Source organism: Symphalangus syndactylus, chromosome 10 (assembly GCF_028878055.3).
Source record: "Symphalangus syndactylus isolate Jambi chromosome 10, NHGRI_mSymSyn1-v2.1_pri, whole genome shotgun sequence".
NCBI classification, from domain to species: Eukaryota; Metazoa; Chordata; class Mammalia; order Primates; family Hylobatidae; genus Symphalangus; species Symphalangus syndactylus.
In genome coordinates, this window is record NC_072432.2 from 87116675 (window position 1) to 87134830 (window position 18156).

The 18156-nt window shown below is 38.5% G+C and overlaps 1 protein-coding gene across 12 annotated transcripts in view; it reads right to left on the bottom strand.

The window, feature by feature from the left end:
- DCUN1D4 (defective in cullin neddylation 1 domain containing 4) overlaps nucleotides 1-18156 on the bottom strand; it is a 74354-nt gene that overhangs the window by 12301 nt on the left and 43897 nt on the right. For all 12 annotated transcript variants that reach the window (XR_010114109.1, XM_063611249.1, XM_063611257.1 and 9 more), the window contains 3 exons: nucleotides 17833-17903; nucleotides 12641-12732; nucleotides 5192-5300 (listed from right to left, as the gene is read on the bottom strand). Coding sequence is in view for 11 of the 12 variants with exons in the window: in XM_063611249.1 (XP_063467319.1) it covers nucleotides 5192-5300; nucleotides 12641-12732; nucleotides 17833-17903 (272 nt within the window). In the remaining variant the exon portion in view is untranslated. The remainder of the gene's footprint in view (nucleotides 1-5191; nucleotides 5301-12640; nucleotides 12733-17832; nucleotides 17904-18156) is intronic.

Here is an 18156-nt window from a genome sequence, read left to right on the forward strand (position 1 = left end):
CCAGCAATCTTGCTGAGTTGGAAAAGACAGAGCTTGGAGTTGAAGGTGGCAAAGATAACTATAATTTATGCAGCCAAATACTAGTGAGGTGGGAACTACACAAAGAGATGTGAAGGTCTCCAGAGTGGTCTCCTTCAGTCTTTGGCCATATAAACATGTGAGGAAACAACCTGAGTCTGAAAAGAAACATTGCAAATGAGTGAGCAGAAGTCCCCAGGGTTTATTCAGGGCTGGGGACAGTTTGTAGTCCCAACAGTCAGCATGGAAAGATCTCATAGCACACAAGGCATTGGGTAGAATCCTCAAAAAAAATATTGCCTTAGTAGTGGGGCCAAATCATCCCTATCAAGACTGCTTTGGACAGCCCTTCCCAAGGATCAAGCTGATTCCAAGTAATTTATGCACTTAAAAAACGAACAAACTCAACGCTATCTAAAGGAATACAACAAAACCCACAGCAACCAAATACCTAAAATTCATAATATCCAGCTCCGATTAAAAAAAAAAAATACAAGCAATGCAAAGAAGCTGGGCAAGTGACTCACATTACCAAGAGAAAAATAAACCAACAGAAAGAGACGCAGAAATAACAGATGATGGAACCAGAAGACAAGGTTATAAAAATACCTACTATAAACATGTTCTAGAAATTCAAAGAAGCAGAAAAAAATATTATCATCATAGGGAGAGAAATTGGAGACATCAACAAGACCCAAATGGAAATTTTAAAGATGAAAAATATAGTATCTGAAATGAAAAATATACTGGTTGAGATTAACAGATTAAACACTGCAAAAGAAAAGATTAATATTGGAAGACAGTAATACAAATTATTAAAAATGAGACACAGAAAAAAACTGAAAAAATAAAAAGGAACACAGCATCAGTGGTTTGTGGGGCACATTCAAGCAACCTAACATAGTTATAACTGTAGTCCCAGAAGAGCAGAGACAGAACAGAAAAAATATTTGGAGAAATAACAGTAGAAAGATTTCCCAACTGAATAAAAACTACAAACCCACAGATCCAAAAAGCTCAACAATCCCCAACCAAAATAAACATAAAGAAAATTATTTCAGGGAATATTATAATAAACTTGCTAAAAAGCAACAAAAAGAGAAAAAAAAGTCAGAAAACAAAAGACATGTTAAGAGGAATAAAGATGACACCAGATTTATAATTACACATGATGAAAGACAATGCAGACACATTACTGCAGTACTGAAAGAATAAAGTGTCAACCTAGAATTTTTTTACCCAGAGAAGTCTCTTCTAAGTTGAAGGCAAATAAAAGCTTACAGAATTCATCATCAGCAGACCTATCCTATGAGAAATGTTAAAGAAAGTTTTTTAGGCAGAAGGAAAATGATACCAGATAGAAATCTGGATCTACACAAAAGAAATAAAGAGCATAGATATATATGATATATTTGGTATTTCTGAGTAACAATAAAAGACATTTTTGCCAATTTAAAGCAAAAATTATAGCAGCATATTGCGAGATTTATAGCCTAAATAAAATATATGACAAAAACAGCATAAAGTATGAGAGGGCAAAATGAAACTACATAGTTGTAAAGATTCTTGCATTATACATGAAGTGGGATAACATTATATGAAAGTAGGCTGTGAAATTTAAAGATGTATACTGGAATGCCCAGAGCAACTACTAGGAAAAAAAAGTTAATAAGGCAATAGTGAAAATATCCAAAAAGAAGGCATGAAAAGAGGAAAAAAGGAACAAAAAACAGGTGGGATACATAAAGAAAAAATAGCAAGATAGGAGATATAAATTTTGACCATACCAATAATTACATTAAATGTAACAGTTTCAGCATCCCAGTTAAAACACATATTGTCAGATCCAACCACATGCTATCCATAAGAAACCCACTTTAAACATAAAGAAACAAACAGGTTAAAAGTAAAAGATTTAAAAAAGATATAGCATGCAGACTTTAATAAAAAGAAAGTTGGAGTGAATACATTTGTATTGGACAAAGTAGACTTCAGTATAAGGAATATTCCTAGAGATAACGAGAGACATTACATAATGGTAAAGCATTCATTCATCAAGAGTTAGGTTCATTCATCAAGCGTTACATTCATCAAGAGGATATAACAATACTAAACCTAATATCAGTGCTTCAAAACATGTGGAGCAAAAAAGTGATAGAGGTGACAGAAGACAAACAGGTGGAGAGTTCAACATTCCTCTCTCAGTAATTGATAGAACAAGTAGACAGAAATCAGGAAGAATACAGAAGACCTGAAAGACACTATCAGCTAACTTGACCTAAATGACATTTATAGAACACTCCACTGACAACAGTAGAATATTCATTCTTCTAAAGTACGCATAAAATATTCACTGCAGCAGACCATATTCTGGACCATAAATCAAATAGATTAAAATTATACAGGGTATGTTCCCTGACCACAACAGAACTAAACTGAGTATCAATAACAGAAAGATTATCTGGCAAATCCTAAATACCTGGAAAATAACATACTTCTAAATAATCAATAGGCCAAAAAAGAATTCACAAGGGGAACTAGAAAATATTTTTAACTGAATGAAAATGAAAATATAACATCTTGAAATTTGTGAAGATACAGCTCAACAAAACAAAGCAAAAAAGAACAGGATTCATTAAAAAAATTTATCCTAGAGCAGATTTTAACTAAACTGAATCTATCTGGTAATTAAGCAATGATTAAATATGGTTGTTTTTATTTATTGTTATGTGAAAGGGCTTAATTCACCAATATTAATTGAGACTCTCTCCTTTAAAACAAAGGATGTACAAAGAGAAATTACAGAGTCCCTCAATCCACCAGGAAAAATTAAGGCCTGTACTCAAACTCCAAAGCCAAGCAGAGGAGACACCAGGGGTATGTAACTGAAACCAGCACAATCCCACCCCGACAGGCTGATCCCTGACAGGCTGACCAGGAGGCTGTGTGGAAGCAGAAGTACGTGGCTTGGACCCAGGGCCTGGATGGATAAAACTGTGCTAGTGCAAACGGGGCTCTAGGCAAGGGCCCAGCACTCCCAAAGGCAGAACGCAGAGAGGCCAGGAAGCAGGGCCAGTGAGCAACCATTAGTGCAATTTCATCATAATGCAGGCATTGCGTGGGGAAGCTTGGGACTTAGCTGTGAGGGTCTGGAGTAACCCACACACTAGACTTGGAGACAGAAGGCCTAGGTTTGAGTCATGGATCTACCATGAACAACGTGGCCATTTCTCCCCTTTGCTGAAGTGCACTTTCTTACTCTGTGAAGTGGACTGAAACCACCCCTGGCTGTCCCTCAAAGCTGCTGTGGGAACAACTGTGTCGTATACACAGGGAAGTGCTGGGTCGATATAAAGACAGTGGGGAGGTACTAGAGGCTGTGGGGAGCAGGAAGGTGGCTGAGTGACCCAGGGACTGAAAGAAGACAAATGACACCTAGTGATGTGAGTGCTGGGTAAGAAGTGAAAGAATGTGGACATGAGGCTACCAGAAGAGTGCTGGTAAGGAGAAGCAAGGCCTTCACCGGTGAGGCTGCAGTGGAGGCACCAAGAAAAAGGTGGCCAAAGGAGCACTCATGAGATGGGCCAGGGTGACTGCCCCAGAACGGGACGGAAGCCAGGGAGGAGTAAAGCAGAACCTGGATCTAAAGCACACTGGATATCTGGAAGAACTGTGATCCCCCAATCAAGGAAGTTAGAAAATAGAGCTGATTTGGGTAGAGAAGGTATGATGTTTCTAAATGAATTTCTACCCATACTATAAGAAACAGCTGACTTCGGGAGGAAAAAAAAAACTCATGAAATAAACTATTCAATCCTAGAAACCAGTCAACTATTCTAAAAGCATCTAGCAAAAAAAGCATCTGGCAAATAATTTCCTTTTTCTTTTTTTAACCTCAAACTCCTGTTCTTAAGCAATCCTCTTACCTCAGCCTCCTGAGTAGCTAGAACTATAGGCACCATATCTGGCTAATTTTTAAATTTATTTTTTATAGAGACAGGGTATGTTACCGAGGCGGGTCTCAAACTTCTGGGTTTAAGTGATCTTACTGCCTCGGCCTCCTAAGGTGCTGGGGTTACAGGTATGAGCCACTGTGTCTGGCCTGGCATGTAATTTTTATATATTATTACGCAAATGTCATTTTATCAAACACTGTATCTGAATTTCACCTCATCATTTTTAACATCAATAAACTTCTATGCATGGTGTGATTTAACTAGAAGGTTGTAATAATGGGAAAATGCATGAATGAGGGCACCACAGAGAACGTTATTGCAAGATGCATCAGAATTCACCATCAAATAAACCTTTGGTGCTGAACTGGCAGAGCCAAAGAGAGTAAAAAGTGAAAAAAATCAATATGGTGGTAAGGAAAAAAGAATAATTTGTCACCGAGTTCTCTGCCTTAAAAAAAAAATCATTTAAAAAAGTGCAATTAAACAAGAAAGCCTAGTCACCTAATCCACTAAACTAACAGACCTAACAGAAAACATCATTTCAGAATAAATTGTAATTGTATAGGATATAGATTTTGTTTGAATTGAGTATGATGCCAACTGGTGCTTCAAAATTCACTGTGTATGGTGACTAGGCTGAAAAGTAAGACTTATTTCACTCCAAGGGAACCACTTTCACATACTTCGACCTGACTCACTATGTGACAAATAGGGTAATTGCTTTTCAAAACGATGATTAGAAAAATACATTTAAGTAATGTATTACGTTAAGTAATGTAAGAAATCAGCTTAGGTCTAAAATTCACATGATTTCCAAATACAATAATAGCACCCAGGGTGAATCTGAATTAGATATTATTAGCTTATTCTAGTAAACTCAACAGGAGAAGGTTTGTTGTTCTGTGGGAAGGAAAGCTTTTCCAACTTTATCTAAGAGACATTTAAGACAGTGTGTATTGCAGGCCCATGTCACTTCTAAGCCAATTCCAAGAGCCAGTAAACGTCTGCCACTAGAGCTTTTTGCTGACCTACAAAATGTGTGCCCAGAATCAAACTTAGTTTTCAAAAGCATACATGTAGAAAGAAATACTAACTAGCATCCTGGGAGTAACTTATTCAAGTTTTTTTGCTGTGGCATGTAAAAACTAACCTCAAAAGGCAATTTAAAAAGGGGAGGGAAGAGAGAGAAACATCTGGATAGGCTCCAGAGAACTCACCCGTGCAAAGTCAAACGCATATCTGTAAATAAGTTTAAAGTTTGTAGAATCATTTAAGAATGATCTTAAGTAATCCAAAGTATTTCTGAGTTTTTCTGTTGTATCACATCTAGAAAAACAGAATAAAGGCAAATTATGACCTGAGTTCATTTATTGATTTTTTTAATTGAGGCAGTAATATAAACACAATACCAAAGGAAAGAACAAAATCCTGAAGTTGAAACACATCCATAACCTATTTTTTCTACACTTAAAAAATTTTTTAAATGTACAGAAAAGTTGAAAGAATAGCAAATAACCACTCATATACCATCCCCTTGATCCAGCAATTAACTTTTTTTATATTTATGCACACTCTCATATACATACACATTTTTCTATACCATTTAAAAGTTGCAAATATAATGAAACTTCATCCCTAAACACTTCAACACCATCATCAGTCTTACTACTGTATCAATGTTAACTTTCTTAGCTGATATACAACCACATGCAAATTTCCCAATTATTCCCCAATTTCTTTTATAGCCGCTGTTTTCAATCAGGATCCAATCAAGGATCATGTGCTGCTTTTAGCTGTCATATTTCCTTAGTCTCTAGAAGAGTGCCCTGCCTTTTTCTTTCTTGACAATGTCATTTTTGGAGACCAGACCACTTGTTTTTGCAGAATGTCCATCTGTCAGATAATTTCCCTATGATTATATTTAGATCCAACACTTCTGACAAGATGTGTGTCCTTCATCATGTCTGTCTGTCCCTGTCCCATTATTGGTGGATTCCTATGGTTATAGTGGTGTCCACCATTTTCCATTTAAAGGCAATTCTTCCTCTTTGAAATAGTAACTACCTAAAGGATGATACCTTGAGACTATAAATGTCCAGTCCCCAACAACCTTTCACTCAATGTGTATTGTACACCACTTAAACTTCCTATTTTCCTCCTGCCTCAATATCCCCACAAATAAGCAATGAACATCCTACCCAGGAGACCAGGTCCACTAGCGATAAGTCTGCCCCCTGCCACAAGGTCCCCTTCTTGCCCTCCCCTGACTATGACTGAGTGACATCCACACACACCAATCTGACGTCCAGGGAAGGCACTTGCCCATGGGTCCTCACTCTCTCTCAGTTCCCCACCTGCTTAGTGGAGCCCACTCCCTGGGAGCTTCTCCCACATAGCTCCCTTTGTGGAATGCCATGCTTCCCTCTCTAGGACCTGAGAGTAAAATAAATCCTTTAATCTCCTATGCCTCTTCCAGTGGAAGTTCTATGGCCACGTTGGAATGATTTTTAAAGACCTCACAAGGAGGACATACTCCTGACAAGACACAATGGTTATAGCATCCATTGGTGATACCTGCCTGAATCAGTAACATCTGAAGATCCAAGATGGTGATTTTCTAATCCTATCATTCCTTCTACATTTATTGGCTATAATTCTTCTATAAAGAAGAGCTCCACACATGACCTTCTTATTTTCTGGACTTAGGATTTTTTGCATTTAATTCAGTGTGTTATAATCTGTTACTGTCATTACTCTTTCTGATCGTACAAACTTTCCCCATTTGGGCAGTAACCCCCTAAAGCTGGCTCTAATTTCCTTCTGACATGCCCCCCACAAGTCTCTGAGCATTTCCTTGCTTTCTGGCACAAGGTGGAACAGCTCACCCTGTTCTTACCCTATTCCAGACTTGAAATCAGCCATTTCTCCAGGGAGCCTTGGTGATAATAACCTGTTTTTACCAGTAAGTGATACAGTTTACTTTTCATAAGCAAGCAGACTTATTGGTTATTTTTACAAACCAATTTTCTGTTTGCAATATCTAGCCCTTAAAAATGAGAATCAAGAGTCACCATTTTCACCAGCAATATTAAAGATTTTCAACACTGAATATGTACTCTTTCTCTATAGATCTTTAACCTACTAAGTACAGATAATACATACACCAAGTATTATCATATATTTTTTGTGTACTATATATCAAATATATTTTGTGTACTATATGAACTAAAATGGTTCATAATGGAGCACACTAAGCTAATTTTAAAAACAAACCTGTGAAAACTCCTTCTTTGCACCTAACTACAAATAAGTCCTTATGATCTCTTTGTTGATATGATAAACTATCTAAAAGCCTGCAATTAGACTAAACGTTTAATTTCTATGAAACAGAACAATTTAGAAAGCCCTTTATTTCTTCCTAATGTGGAAAATAAAAAAGATTAAAATTAGGCTATTTTAGAGTCGGAAAAGACTTCTTCAAGAGAATGACACATAAGCTAAGAGTTGAGAGATAAGCAGGAACTAGATATTTTGGAGAGGTGGGAAAGGCTCTCTGACTATTAGGAACAGCATATGCAAAGGCCCAGAAGCAGATGGGAGTATGGTAAGTCCAACAGACTTAAAAGACAGCCACTGTCGCTGGAGTGGATAGAGGAAGTGGGAAAGAGGTATACGATGATGCTGAGAGGAACATGGGGTTGGGCTCATAAAAGGCTTTTGTGGTCCACAGTGAGGGTTTTTAAAATTACATCCTAGGACACAATGGAGGCCACCTGCCACTATGAGAAAGACCATGATCAGGGCTGCATCTTGACAAGCTCACTCTTGATCTCCATGGAGAAGGACTGGTGGGAAGGAAAAGAGATATTGAGAGCCAGTTAGAGATCTAGTGCCAGAATCCCAATGAGGGGGTCACAGGGACTAGAAAGATACACAAGAAAGCAGTAAACAGGAGTAAGTCTGGGAGGCAGGGCTGAATTCACACTATAGGGTTAGATTTTCTACTATAGGGTTAGATTTTTTTAATGGTGTGTATATAATAATATAATATTAACAATAATCGGGGAGGGTCAAAGAGGAGGGAAACTGGGTAACACAAAAACATAAGGTCGAGGTCCCTGTTCTTCACCGGAAAGAGGGTCAAGGACCAAAGCCATAGATTTGACTGGTAGTTTAGTTTAGTCCTGTCTAAGCAGAAGAAGAGCAGTTGTTTGTTTTAACAGATTCAAGAGCAGGAGGCACTCATTTAGATAACTACCCCATAGTTAAAAGAAAATAAAGTTAGCTGTAAACTCCAGGCAGAGCTATGAGAAGAAATGTGAAGTTCTGCAGCATGCCTGGGAGCAAGCCCAACATCCTGGCAAAAAGATGTCCCTATGTTTGAAAGATGCTCAGAGATCCTGTCTGGAATGCAGGAAATGAACAGTTGTTGCGCTTTAAACATAAAATACACAAGTAATATTACTAACTCTGGTACCCATTAAAAACCTGGGGTTGGGAGCTCACGTTGCCAATACAGAGTTTAATCTGCTTTAAAGGGTGTCTTGAACACACAAAGCCCCTGGACTGGCCCCTAATAGTGAAACAGGCTGCTGAGTCACCCTGTCCAGAACCACAGGTTGCCATCTAGTGGCCACTCAACATGCATATCTTCAGAGGACTCTAGAGCCTGGCTTGGGACATGTAAGCCACCAATGTGAACTCAGAAAGCAGTCACATCTTCAACTCAAGTCTTCCCACATGTTTCTGTGTACCATGTATAAAAAAACGAGTAGAAGTCACAGTGACAGTGCCACGCTTCTAAGGAACACCGTTTCCCAACACAAAAAATGCACACAATGTAAGATCATTTCTTTTTGAGTTTGCTGCTGTAACAGATTTGTAAGGACAGAAATCAATACAGTAATCACCGAAGGTTATAAAATCAGAGGTAGTTTTCCCCTATTACCCAGGAAAAGGCCTCTGCCCCTTCACTTAGTCATCCCAAAGGTATTTTTCCAGCCCACCATCAGTTTATTGCAGTTAGTTACAATTCTTTTTTTTTTTTTTTAAAGTTTAAGCACCACAATTAGCTTAATTCATCAGACCAGAACAGGAGCTGTGTCTTCTCTGGCAGGGGAATGATCTCTGGAGTTCAAGGATAGATGTTCCCTACCAGCTGCCGGCTTAAGTCCAAACTCTCATACCACCCCCGTCCTGTTCCAGGCTCACAGGCCCTAGGGAAGCCAAGCACACAATTCCTCTGAGAGCCCATGCATAAGCCATAAGCCATACTTCACCACCCTAGTTTAAGGATGCTACCAGAGACACCCAGGAAATGACAGAAATGATTAAAAACTCCGGTTTCACAGCCCATGGGCTTTCTGTTTCTACCACACTCCCATCATACAGTAACCTTTTTGTTTTGTTTTTTAACAGCATTTTAACCAAATATAATGAATGATCTGAATGTATCCCCCCGAAATTTTTAGGTTGAAATCCTCACCCCCAAGATGATGGTATCAAAAAGTGGTGCCTTTGTGAGATTATTAGGTCCTGGGGGCATAATCTTCATGAATGAGATTAGTTAAGAGACCCAAGGGTGCTTGTTTGCCCCTTCCAACATGGGAGGGACCCAGTTAGAAGGCACCATCTATGAATCAAAAAGCAAGCTGTCACCAGACACCAAAATCTATGGCATCTTGGTCTTGAACTTCTGGGCCTCCAGAGAAATACAATTCTGTTGTTTATAAGCCACCCAGTCTAAAACATTCTGTTATAGCTGCCTAAATGGCCTAAGACATATATGAATACATAAAAATATTTTGTTTTATAGTTGTTAATTCTAGTTTGAGATCAAAATATTTCATTAGATAGGTTTAATAAAATTAAAATGAGCAAAAATAGAAAAGAAATCCAAAACAGAAGACAAAATAGTTTAAAGATAGGCTACTTTCTGCCTTTAGAGCATATAAATGATTACTCTCTGGGCTTTCTTGTGGACTAGGTGCAAATACTTCACAAATACAATGCTTATTTAGTTACTTTACTGGCATAAAGAGAAGTGACCTTATTACTTCTGGATCTTTTGTCTGAATATTGTTTATAAGCCCCTCCTCTTAATGGACTATCTTACTCTTGGTTTTTGATTCTCTAGGGCCTGGAATACTACACTTGGCACATCACTGTCATTCAAACATTTGCTGAACAAATGACTAATCTAGAAAGGTTGGAAGGTGGGGGTGGGAGGGTAGGCAGAGGTTCTTAAACTTGAAGTTGGACTATTTTTGAACTACAAAGAACCTTAAAAGTTATTCTGAATAATTATCTCCACCTCATTGATGAGGACACCAACTTCAGGGTTTCATACCACAAAAAGCAAGCAGTTCCTCCATGCCTTTACAGTGGATCAGGCTTGTCGCTAAACCCTGAATTGCAAGGATCAAGTGGCAATCACCCTGAGAACCCACCTGCCACCACCTGCATCATACAAAGTGGCAAGCAAGGTTCCCAACAAACAGCCTGAAGGAGTACCCTGGACTCAGAACGCGGACGCAGACCTCTTCCAGGAAATTGCTTCTCACTTCCTAGGAGATATGGCCCTCAAAACACATGGGCAAGGTCTGGTATCAGGTAATATTCTTTTGTAGAAGGACATTCTTTTGTAAAGAACTTAGTACTATACAAACTGGGTATCACACCTTCTTAAGACAAATAAAAATGGACCTGAAAATGTTGATGGTGCCTCGTCTGAAGGCTTGAAATAAAATCCTGATATGCCCATGCATTCATCATCACAAGGACACTTTACAAAGCAGCCATCGGCTGCTCTACTCAGCAATGATGGCCAGGCACGGTGGCTTACGCCTGTAATCCCAACACCTTGGGAGGTTGAGGCGGGCAGATCACTTAAGGTCAGGAGTTTGAGCCTAGCCAACATGGCGAAACCCCCTCTCTGCTAAGAATACAAAAATCAGCTGGGCGTGGTGGTGCCTGCTTGTAATCCCAGCAACTCAGGAAGCTGGGGCACAAGAATCACTTGAACCCGGGAGGCGGAGGTTGCTGTGAGCCGAGAGCACGCCACTGCACTCCAGCCTGGGCAACGGGGACATTCCATTTCAAAAAAAAGAAAGAAAAGAAAAAGGAAGCAATGAAGAAAAGTGAGAAAAATAATGAAAAAACGAGTGAATAGGATTAAAATCATAAGGAGATGTTCCCCCAAAAGGACAAACAAATTTTAAAAGATTTCAGAGAATTTAACTCTAAAATTCTAGAACACACTCTGATAGGAAAGTATATTTATAAAAGGGTGGTTTGGCTTTTACCTAAAACTCATTTGTCATCAGATAATATTGTTAGAAAGAAGAATGTGATTTAAGAATCAGAAGTCTTCAGTGTTCTTCCCATCTCTGCCACATTCACACATCACCGATCCCCCTATGCCTCAGTTTCCTCATTTGTAACACGTTCAGGATAAAATCTGATCTGTCTTCTTCACAAAGTAGCTATGAGGCATTCAAATGGGAGAACAGTGAAGTCTTCATAAACTATTAAAGCACAATGCGAAAGCATTCTTAACAATAACAAATGGACAGTGATATTAAAAGTGGACAAATTCCAAAATTATTTAAATAAAACCATTTCAACTCCAATTTTAATCCAGTAAAAATCAAGATTATTCCTAAAGTGAAAAGAAAGTCATCCCAATTACTTTAGATTAAAATTACTATGTTAAGAATTAGCACTTCATCTTCAATGCTATTTGAACATTTAGTCATCCACTTCAACTGCATCTTTCAAGGCCTAATACAGAATGACAATTTGTTTTCTTGAATGAAACTGAGCAAACACACAACACGCAGGCGCATGCACACACGCACATATTGCATACACAAGGCAAATACATAAAACCACTGACTTTTCTTATCCTGGGTCAGGTTACACAAACCAAATCTTTATTAATTTTTTAAATCACTGGAGTAATGAAGTTTTAATTTTGCCCAAAGCTAAAATCAGAATATATAGAGATATCAAATATTTTAACTTACAAGTTATACGTTACTCAACTTTTTCTCACTAAGTATAAACCAGATGCCAATAAGTCTTTGACTTTTAAGCTCTAAAACTGCACCGTTCAACTCAATAGCCACTGGGCACATGTGACTACTGCACACTTGAAATGTGGCTAATACAAATGGAGATGGACCATAAAATACACCCCAGATTTTGAAGACTAACCATGAGAAAAAAGAATATAAAAATATCTCATTGATTTCTTAAGAACATTGATTACATGTTGGAATGAAAATATGTTGGATTGTTTGGGGTTAATAAAATAGATTAAAGCTGATTTTACCTGTTTCTACTTTTACATGTGGCTATTAAAAAATCTTAAGTTACATAGGTGGCTTTCTCATATGAGAAAATGTTGGTCTATTTCTCCTGGAGAGAGCTGCTCTACAGGAATACCAACACACTCTCTCGCTCCACATACACATATAGACACTTTATAAATCTGCCCAGAATAGTCCTCAAAATGGGTCTTAGTCTTCACATCTTTGGCCACTGGGGAAGCTTGGCCAGACCACCTGACTTCCTTCCACTCACTCAATCACCTCCTGAAGTCCTAGGGAGGAGGCAACCACCTGGGAAGGGCAGGGACCCCACTAGTGCAGCCTAGGACTTACTGGAGAGAAGTCATTCCTTTTAACCACTCCTGTAGAGTAAAATAACCCATGCTTTGTGCATCCAATTTCCAAGCTAGGACAAGCATAACTACCTGTTAAAAAAAATACACAATTAAAAAAAATTAGACAAATTAAAAAAGAATAAACAAATAGATCTGTCATTAATACATTAACGTTTTGCTAAATGCTTCTGTTCACAGTAGTTTAGTCACTGAAATATGAGCAGAGTTAACTTCAAAAATGAGTTCTAGCTTGGCAAACATCTTAAAAAGTTGACAATATAGTCTGCTGACAAGAGTTTGGAGAACCATGTATTCTCCTGATGCACGATAGTGGAGGTGTAAGGTGATCACCCTCTCCAGAGGGCAATATCAAATGTAAAACCAGTTATTGACAATTCCACCCATGGAAAGTTATCTTATAGGTCTACCTGTAAACTGACACAAAGATGAATAGTCAACAGTATTTACTGCAGTACAATTTGTAGCAGTTAAAGACTGAAAACAACCAAATGGCCATTAATAAGGGACTGGTTAAATACTTCTTTGCTGAATACATTCCATATAAAGGAATACTATGACACCACTAAGATGAATGAAGTAGAACTAGCTGGACCAATATGGAATAATCTCCAAGATGTATTAAGTGAAACAGCAAGGTGTAGAACAGTGTATTAAAACATAACAAGGTGGACAGGAGGAGACACACAGTGAAGTTGGAGCACACATACTTTAATGTTTGTGAATTCACTATATACACTGGTGGGAAATTATTTTAAAGTAGCCCCACATTCCACTTAAGACAGCACTATGCCTGGAATGGGCCCAGGGTCCGTGGCATGGTCCCATCACTTGTAAAGAAGGGGCAGGCCCCCAGGTGCCACCTGTACTTTTGTGACTCTTCTGAAACCATACAGGTTTCAGAAACGGTGACAACTCTGGTTTACGCCACTGCTTACTACTTTTTCACTTAGCTATTTTAGAGAAAAGATAGCACAGAGAACTGATGGTGAGTTTTAATAAATCCCTAAAGGTGTAAAGACAAAATGACATTTCAAAGGTGCACCCAGCTTTAAGCTATCTGGAATGCTACACAGGGACAGGGTTGAGGCCATGGGTGATTAGGACAAGAGGAGGAAGCCTTCCTTCTCATCTACCTCAAAGATCCTAGAAGAGGTGAGAAGTAACTAAAAAAGAAGGTCAGTCCTAAAAAGGTAAAGAAGAGGGACAAGGCCTTCTTAGGACCATTCTGCCAGCCACTCTGTAGAGCTGGTTATCTCTGGACAGTCATTCATATATAAAGAACACCCAAGTCCTAAATTGGGGATCAGGTATACTGTTAATGGGCTCTCTCTCTGTGTTGAAACAGAGGCAATAGGTAGAGAGACACATGTTTCTCCAAGGGCTAGGATATCCCACATTGGCAGTTAATTTGATCTCTTTACATAGAAACTACATTTCAGCTACTGAAAGAACCATTCAAAACCATCAAAACACCACCCCTGTGCCCATCTGGGTCAGATGATGGCTATGGTGAAAGGAACTAGGATGACATAAAAACATGATACATGAGGCAAGAAATCATTTTTAATGATTTCTGAGCCTCCGAGAGCCAACATGTCCACTAAAAACTCTAGAACAAGAGTAGTTAGGAGATTCAGAAGCTCTTCTTTTTAATCTGTCTGCCAATAAGCTAGTTTGTAGGCTAAAAAATCTCTAGCTTTGTCTAATTTACATCCAGCGGAGTAAAGAGAAGCTTTCTCTTGATGCTGACTTTATGGTTTTCCTCACTGGAAATTAGTATCAGTGAGAACCTACGAAATTTTTAGGATCTTTCATCAAATAAATTAGTACATAACAATTTTTTGAAAGTCATTAGGTATTTTTTAGATTAAAAAATTTAGATTACTAGGTAAATTACTAGGACTGATTAGTAATGACTGCTTAAAGGGCAATGATTGTTAAATAGGTTAGAAAGTGGTGACTTAAAAGACCAAGGGGCTACTAAGAATTTCCCAAAAAGATGGGGTTACAGTTCTTCAAATTATTCACACATTAGTGGATTTTCTCCTCATCCCTCAGGTTTCTAGGAATTCTGACTCTTGTATATCAATTTACCTAGGACAACTAACCAACTCACATTTTCTAATGCAAACTAGGTATTCTCAAACCATCTCTATTCTACTCTCTACCAAAAAGATTTAAAAATTCTACATAAACACTTGTTAAGTTAAAAAAAAAATAGTGAGGGTACAAGAACACACACACACAAGTATGAATGAAACATGGCTAACCAGCCAAAACAGAAACTCATAATGGGAAAGTTCATAAAAAAGAGACTTTCATAAGTTAACTAACAAGAAAGCTAAGTACTTAAATAAAGAATTTTGCTGTTATCTTGGTAAATGAACATAGACTTGAATTTTACAAGCCTGCTTAATTTCATAAGCTATAAATATCAGGCAAGGTGAGGGTTTTAAATACTTTAAATGTGCTTGCCCATCAATGCAGACAAGGCTTGAAAACACCGTATTTCACCACTTGTTTTACAAATGTTAATGTCTCTGAAACGGGAATGCATCCACAATTGACATAGCATGTCAGAGTTCATTTAGCAACATTTTTTCTTTCTTAGTGATATAAAATGATACAACTTCTATTGGTGACAGCTTGGAATTGAAGTACATACAGTATAAATATTTGGATAATATTCTCTTTTTTTTTCTTTTTTGAGACAGAGTCTCACTCTGTTGCCCAGGATGAAGTACAGTGGTGCGATCTCGGCTCACTACAACCTCCACCTCCTGGGCTCAAGCGATTCTTATGCCTCAGCCTCCTGAGTAGCTGGGATTACTGGCGCACATCACCACGCCTGGTTAATTTTGGTATTTTATTAAAGATGAGGTTTCACCATGTTGTCCAGGCTGGTCTGAACTCCTGACCTCATATGATCCACCCACCCACCTCGGCCTCTCAAACTACTGGGATTACAGGCATGAGCCACTACGCCCGGCCTACATACTTGGATAATATGGTCTTTTAGTCTTTAATAGGATTCTAAATTTTAAGGCTATTTCTATTCCTACAGAAATGGAGTTTTTTGTTTTTTTGTTTTTTTTTTTGGAGACAGAGTCCTGCTGTCGCCCAGGCTGGAGTGCAGTGGCATGATCTCAGCTGCTCACTGCAACCTCCACCTCCTGGGTTCAAGCGATTCTCCTGCCTCAACCTCCTAAGTAGCCACACCCGGCTAATTTTTGTATTTTTAGTAGAGACGGGGTTTCGCCTTATTGGCCAGGCTGGTCTTGAACTCCTGACCTCAGGTGATCCGCCTGCCTCGGCCTCCCAAAGTGCTTGGATCACAGGCGTGAGCCACCATGCCAGGCCAGAAATAGAGTTCTAAAGGACTCATAACTGCCAAAAAAGAATGACAATAATTATCTTTTACTGAGTACTGGTATTTGGGGGTGAGGAAACTTGAAGAGCTGTGCCTCCCTTTCTTCTTCAGTTAGAATCAATGTCAGTGCTCTCCCATCCTGGACAGGCTTTTCTGCCTCTGAGACTAAATGCTCAGCTCATCTTTTACGTATCAGCAAGCCCTTTGTCTCCTAATCTTCTCAGCTTCTAACTTCAAGCCCAGGCCCTGCTGCCACTCCTCTGTCATACACTTACTACGGTACCCCATGTGGAACCTCCGGAGCCCCTCTCAAGCCCAACTCACTCTCAGCCCTCTGACTACACTGTTTAGAAAACACTCTGCCAAGCTTGGCCCAGCTCTCATAGAAAACCTCCTTCTTAAATTCAATGTAATGGTCTTTTCTTGTGCCTATGGCCCAGTCTATGGCAAAATACTTTTGACCCAGGTGTCCCCAAACCTTCATGCCAAGTTGGGTAATTTATTGAAATACCTGAACTGGAATACATTTAAAAAAAAAAAAAAAAAACAAGATAAAAATCTATGTAATAAGTGAAAGACATTCCAAAGGCTCTTTAGAAAATTTAAAGCATTGCTGGGGGCTGAGATAGATGAGAGAAGCACAGAAATGGTAAGGGTAAAATAAAAAGTTTAAAGAAAAAAATGTGAATTTTGCTAGTTTCTGTAAAAGCATGACATACATTCCTGGGCACCAGATGTCTTGCAAACAGCCTGAATGAAGGGAATGATCTCTTGAGATCTCTTCCAGATCATAAATTCATTTAGGATCTTGGATATATTTGTTAAACTGGAGCTAATGTAATATCAAACTGCATAGTTAATGAGGCAGGGCATGTGTATAAGCATAGTTTTTCATTTTAGTATAAGAGAGGTGATGTGGGAACAGAAAAAATATTCAACAACATGCTAAGAATTAGGCAAAAATAATTAAGCCTATAAAAATCACTCTAATTAAAAATAAATACCTAGGGCTTTTACATTATAAAAAGCAATCATGGCCGGGTGCTATGGCTCACGCCTGTAATCCCAGCACTTAGGGAGGCTGAGCCGGGCGGATCACAAGGTCAGAAGACAGAGACATCCTGGCCAACATGGTGAAATCTCGTCTCTACTAAAATACAAAAAACATTAGCCAAGCATGGTGGTGCACACCTGTAGTCCCAGCTACTCAGGAGGCTGAGGCAGGGGAAATCGCTTCAACCCGGGAGGCGGAGGTTGCAATGAGCCGACATCATACCACTGCACTCCAGCCTGGCGACAGTGAGAGACTCCGTCTCAAAAAAAAAACAAAAGCAATCACTTTCTGAGCTGAATTCAATTGGAAGTAAAAGATCTGTGAAAAATTTTTGATGATTACAATCTACTCAAAATCATGATGAATAATTATAAGTCCTAGACTGACTCTACATTAGGCTGAAACAACTACTGAGGGGCACAAAGGTACACAGCGTACAATGTGGTCTCCAGTTGATCTGTCATTGCAGGCACATGTGCCCACACACCATTTTGTAAGCATCTGGCTTACTGTACCTTTTACATACAAGAAATTAAATGAGAGAAAAAATAACTGTAGTTACACCATATCACTTACAAGAATGGAAAATCTGCTTATAAGTCAAACTAGAATTAGAACTTATTTCTTAGATTGCTTCATAAAAACTAACATACCACTACTTTTTAATTATTTACTTACTAAAGAACAAAGATTTAAGTATGAAAAATAACCAACTGATTCACCGAACTCAGTAAGTTAGACTCACGTTTTCTGGTTCAACACCAATGTCTTCACAAAATTTCTCCATGCCTTCAGGGCCTACAACATCATCAGTTCCTGTGAAATACAGTCTTATGTAAATTAAATCTGACCATGCACACTATACTATTACCACTGTAGTAGTAGTATACTGTCAACAAGTAAGACTTAAAGGCCATTAACTCCTTTTGGAAAAAAAAAATCAAGTCTAAGTTGAAAAGTATTCTGGAATTTCAGTATCTTTAAAGGACTCTACTTTGTACAATCATTTAAATCAACTTATCACCATGTCCTTCAATCGTTGGAATATGGTATATAGCATTTGTCTAAA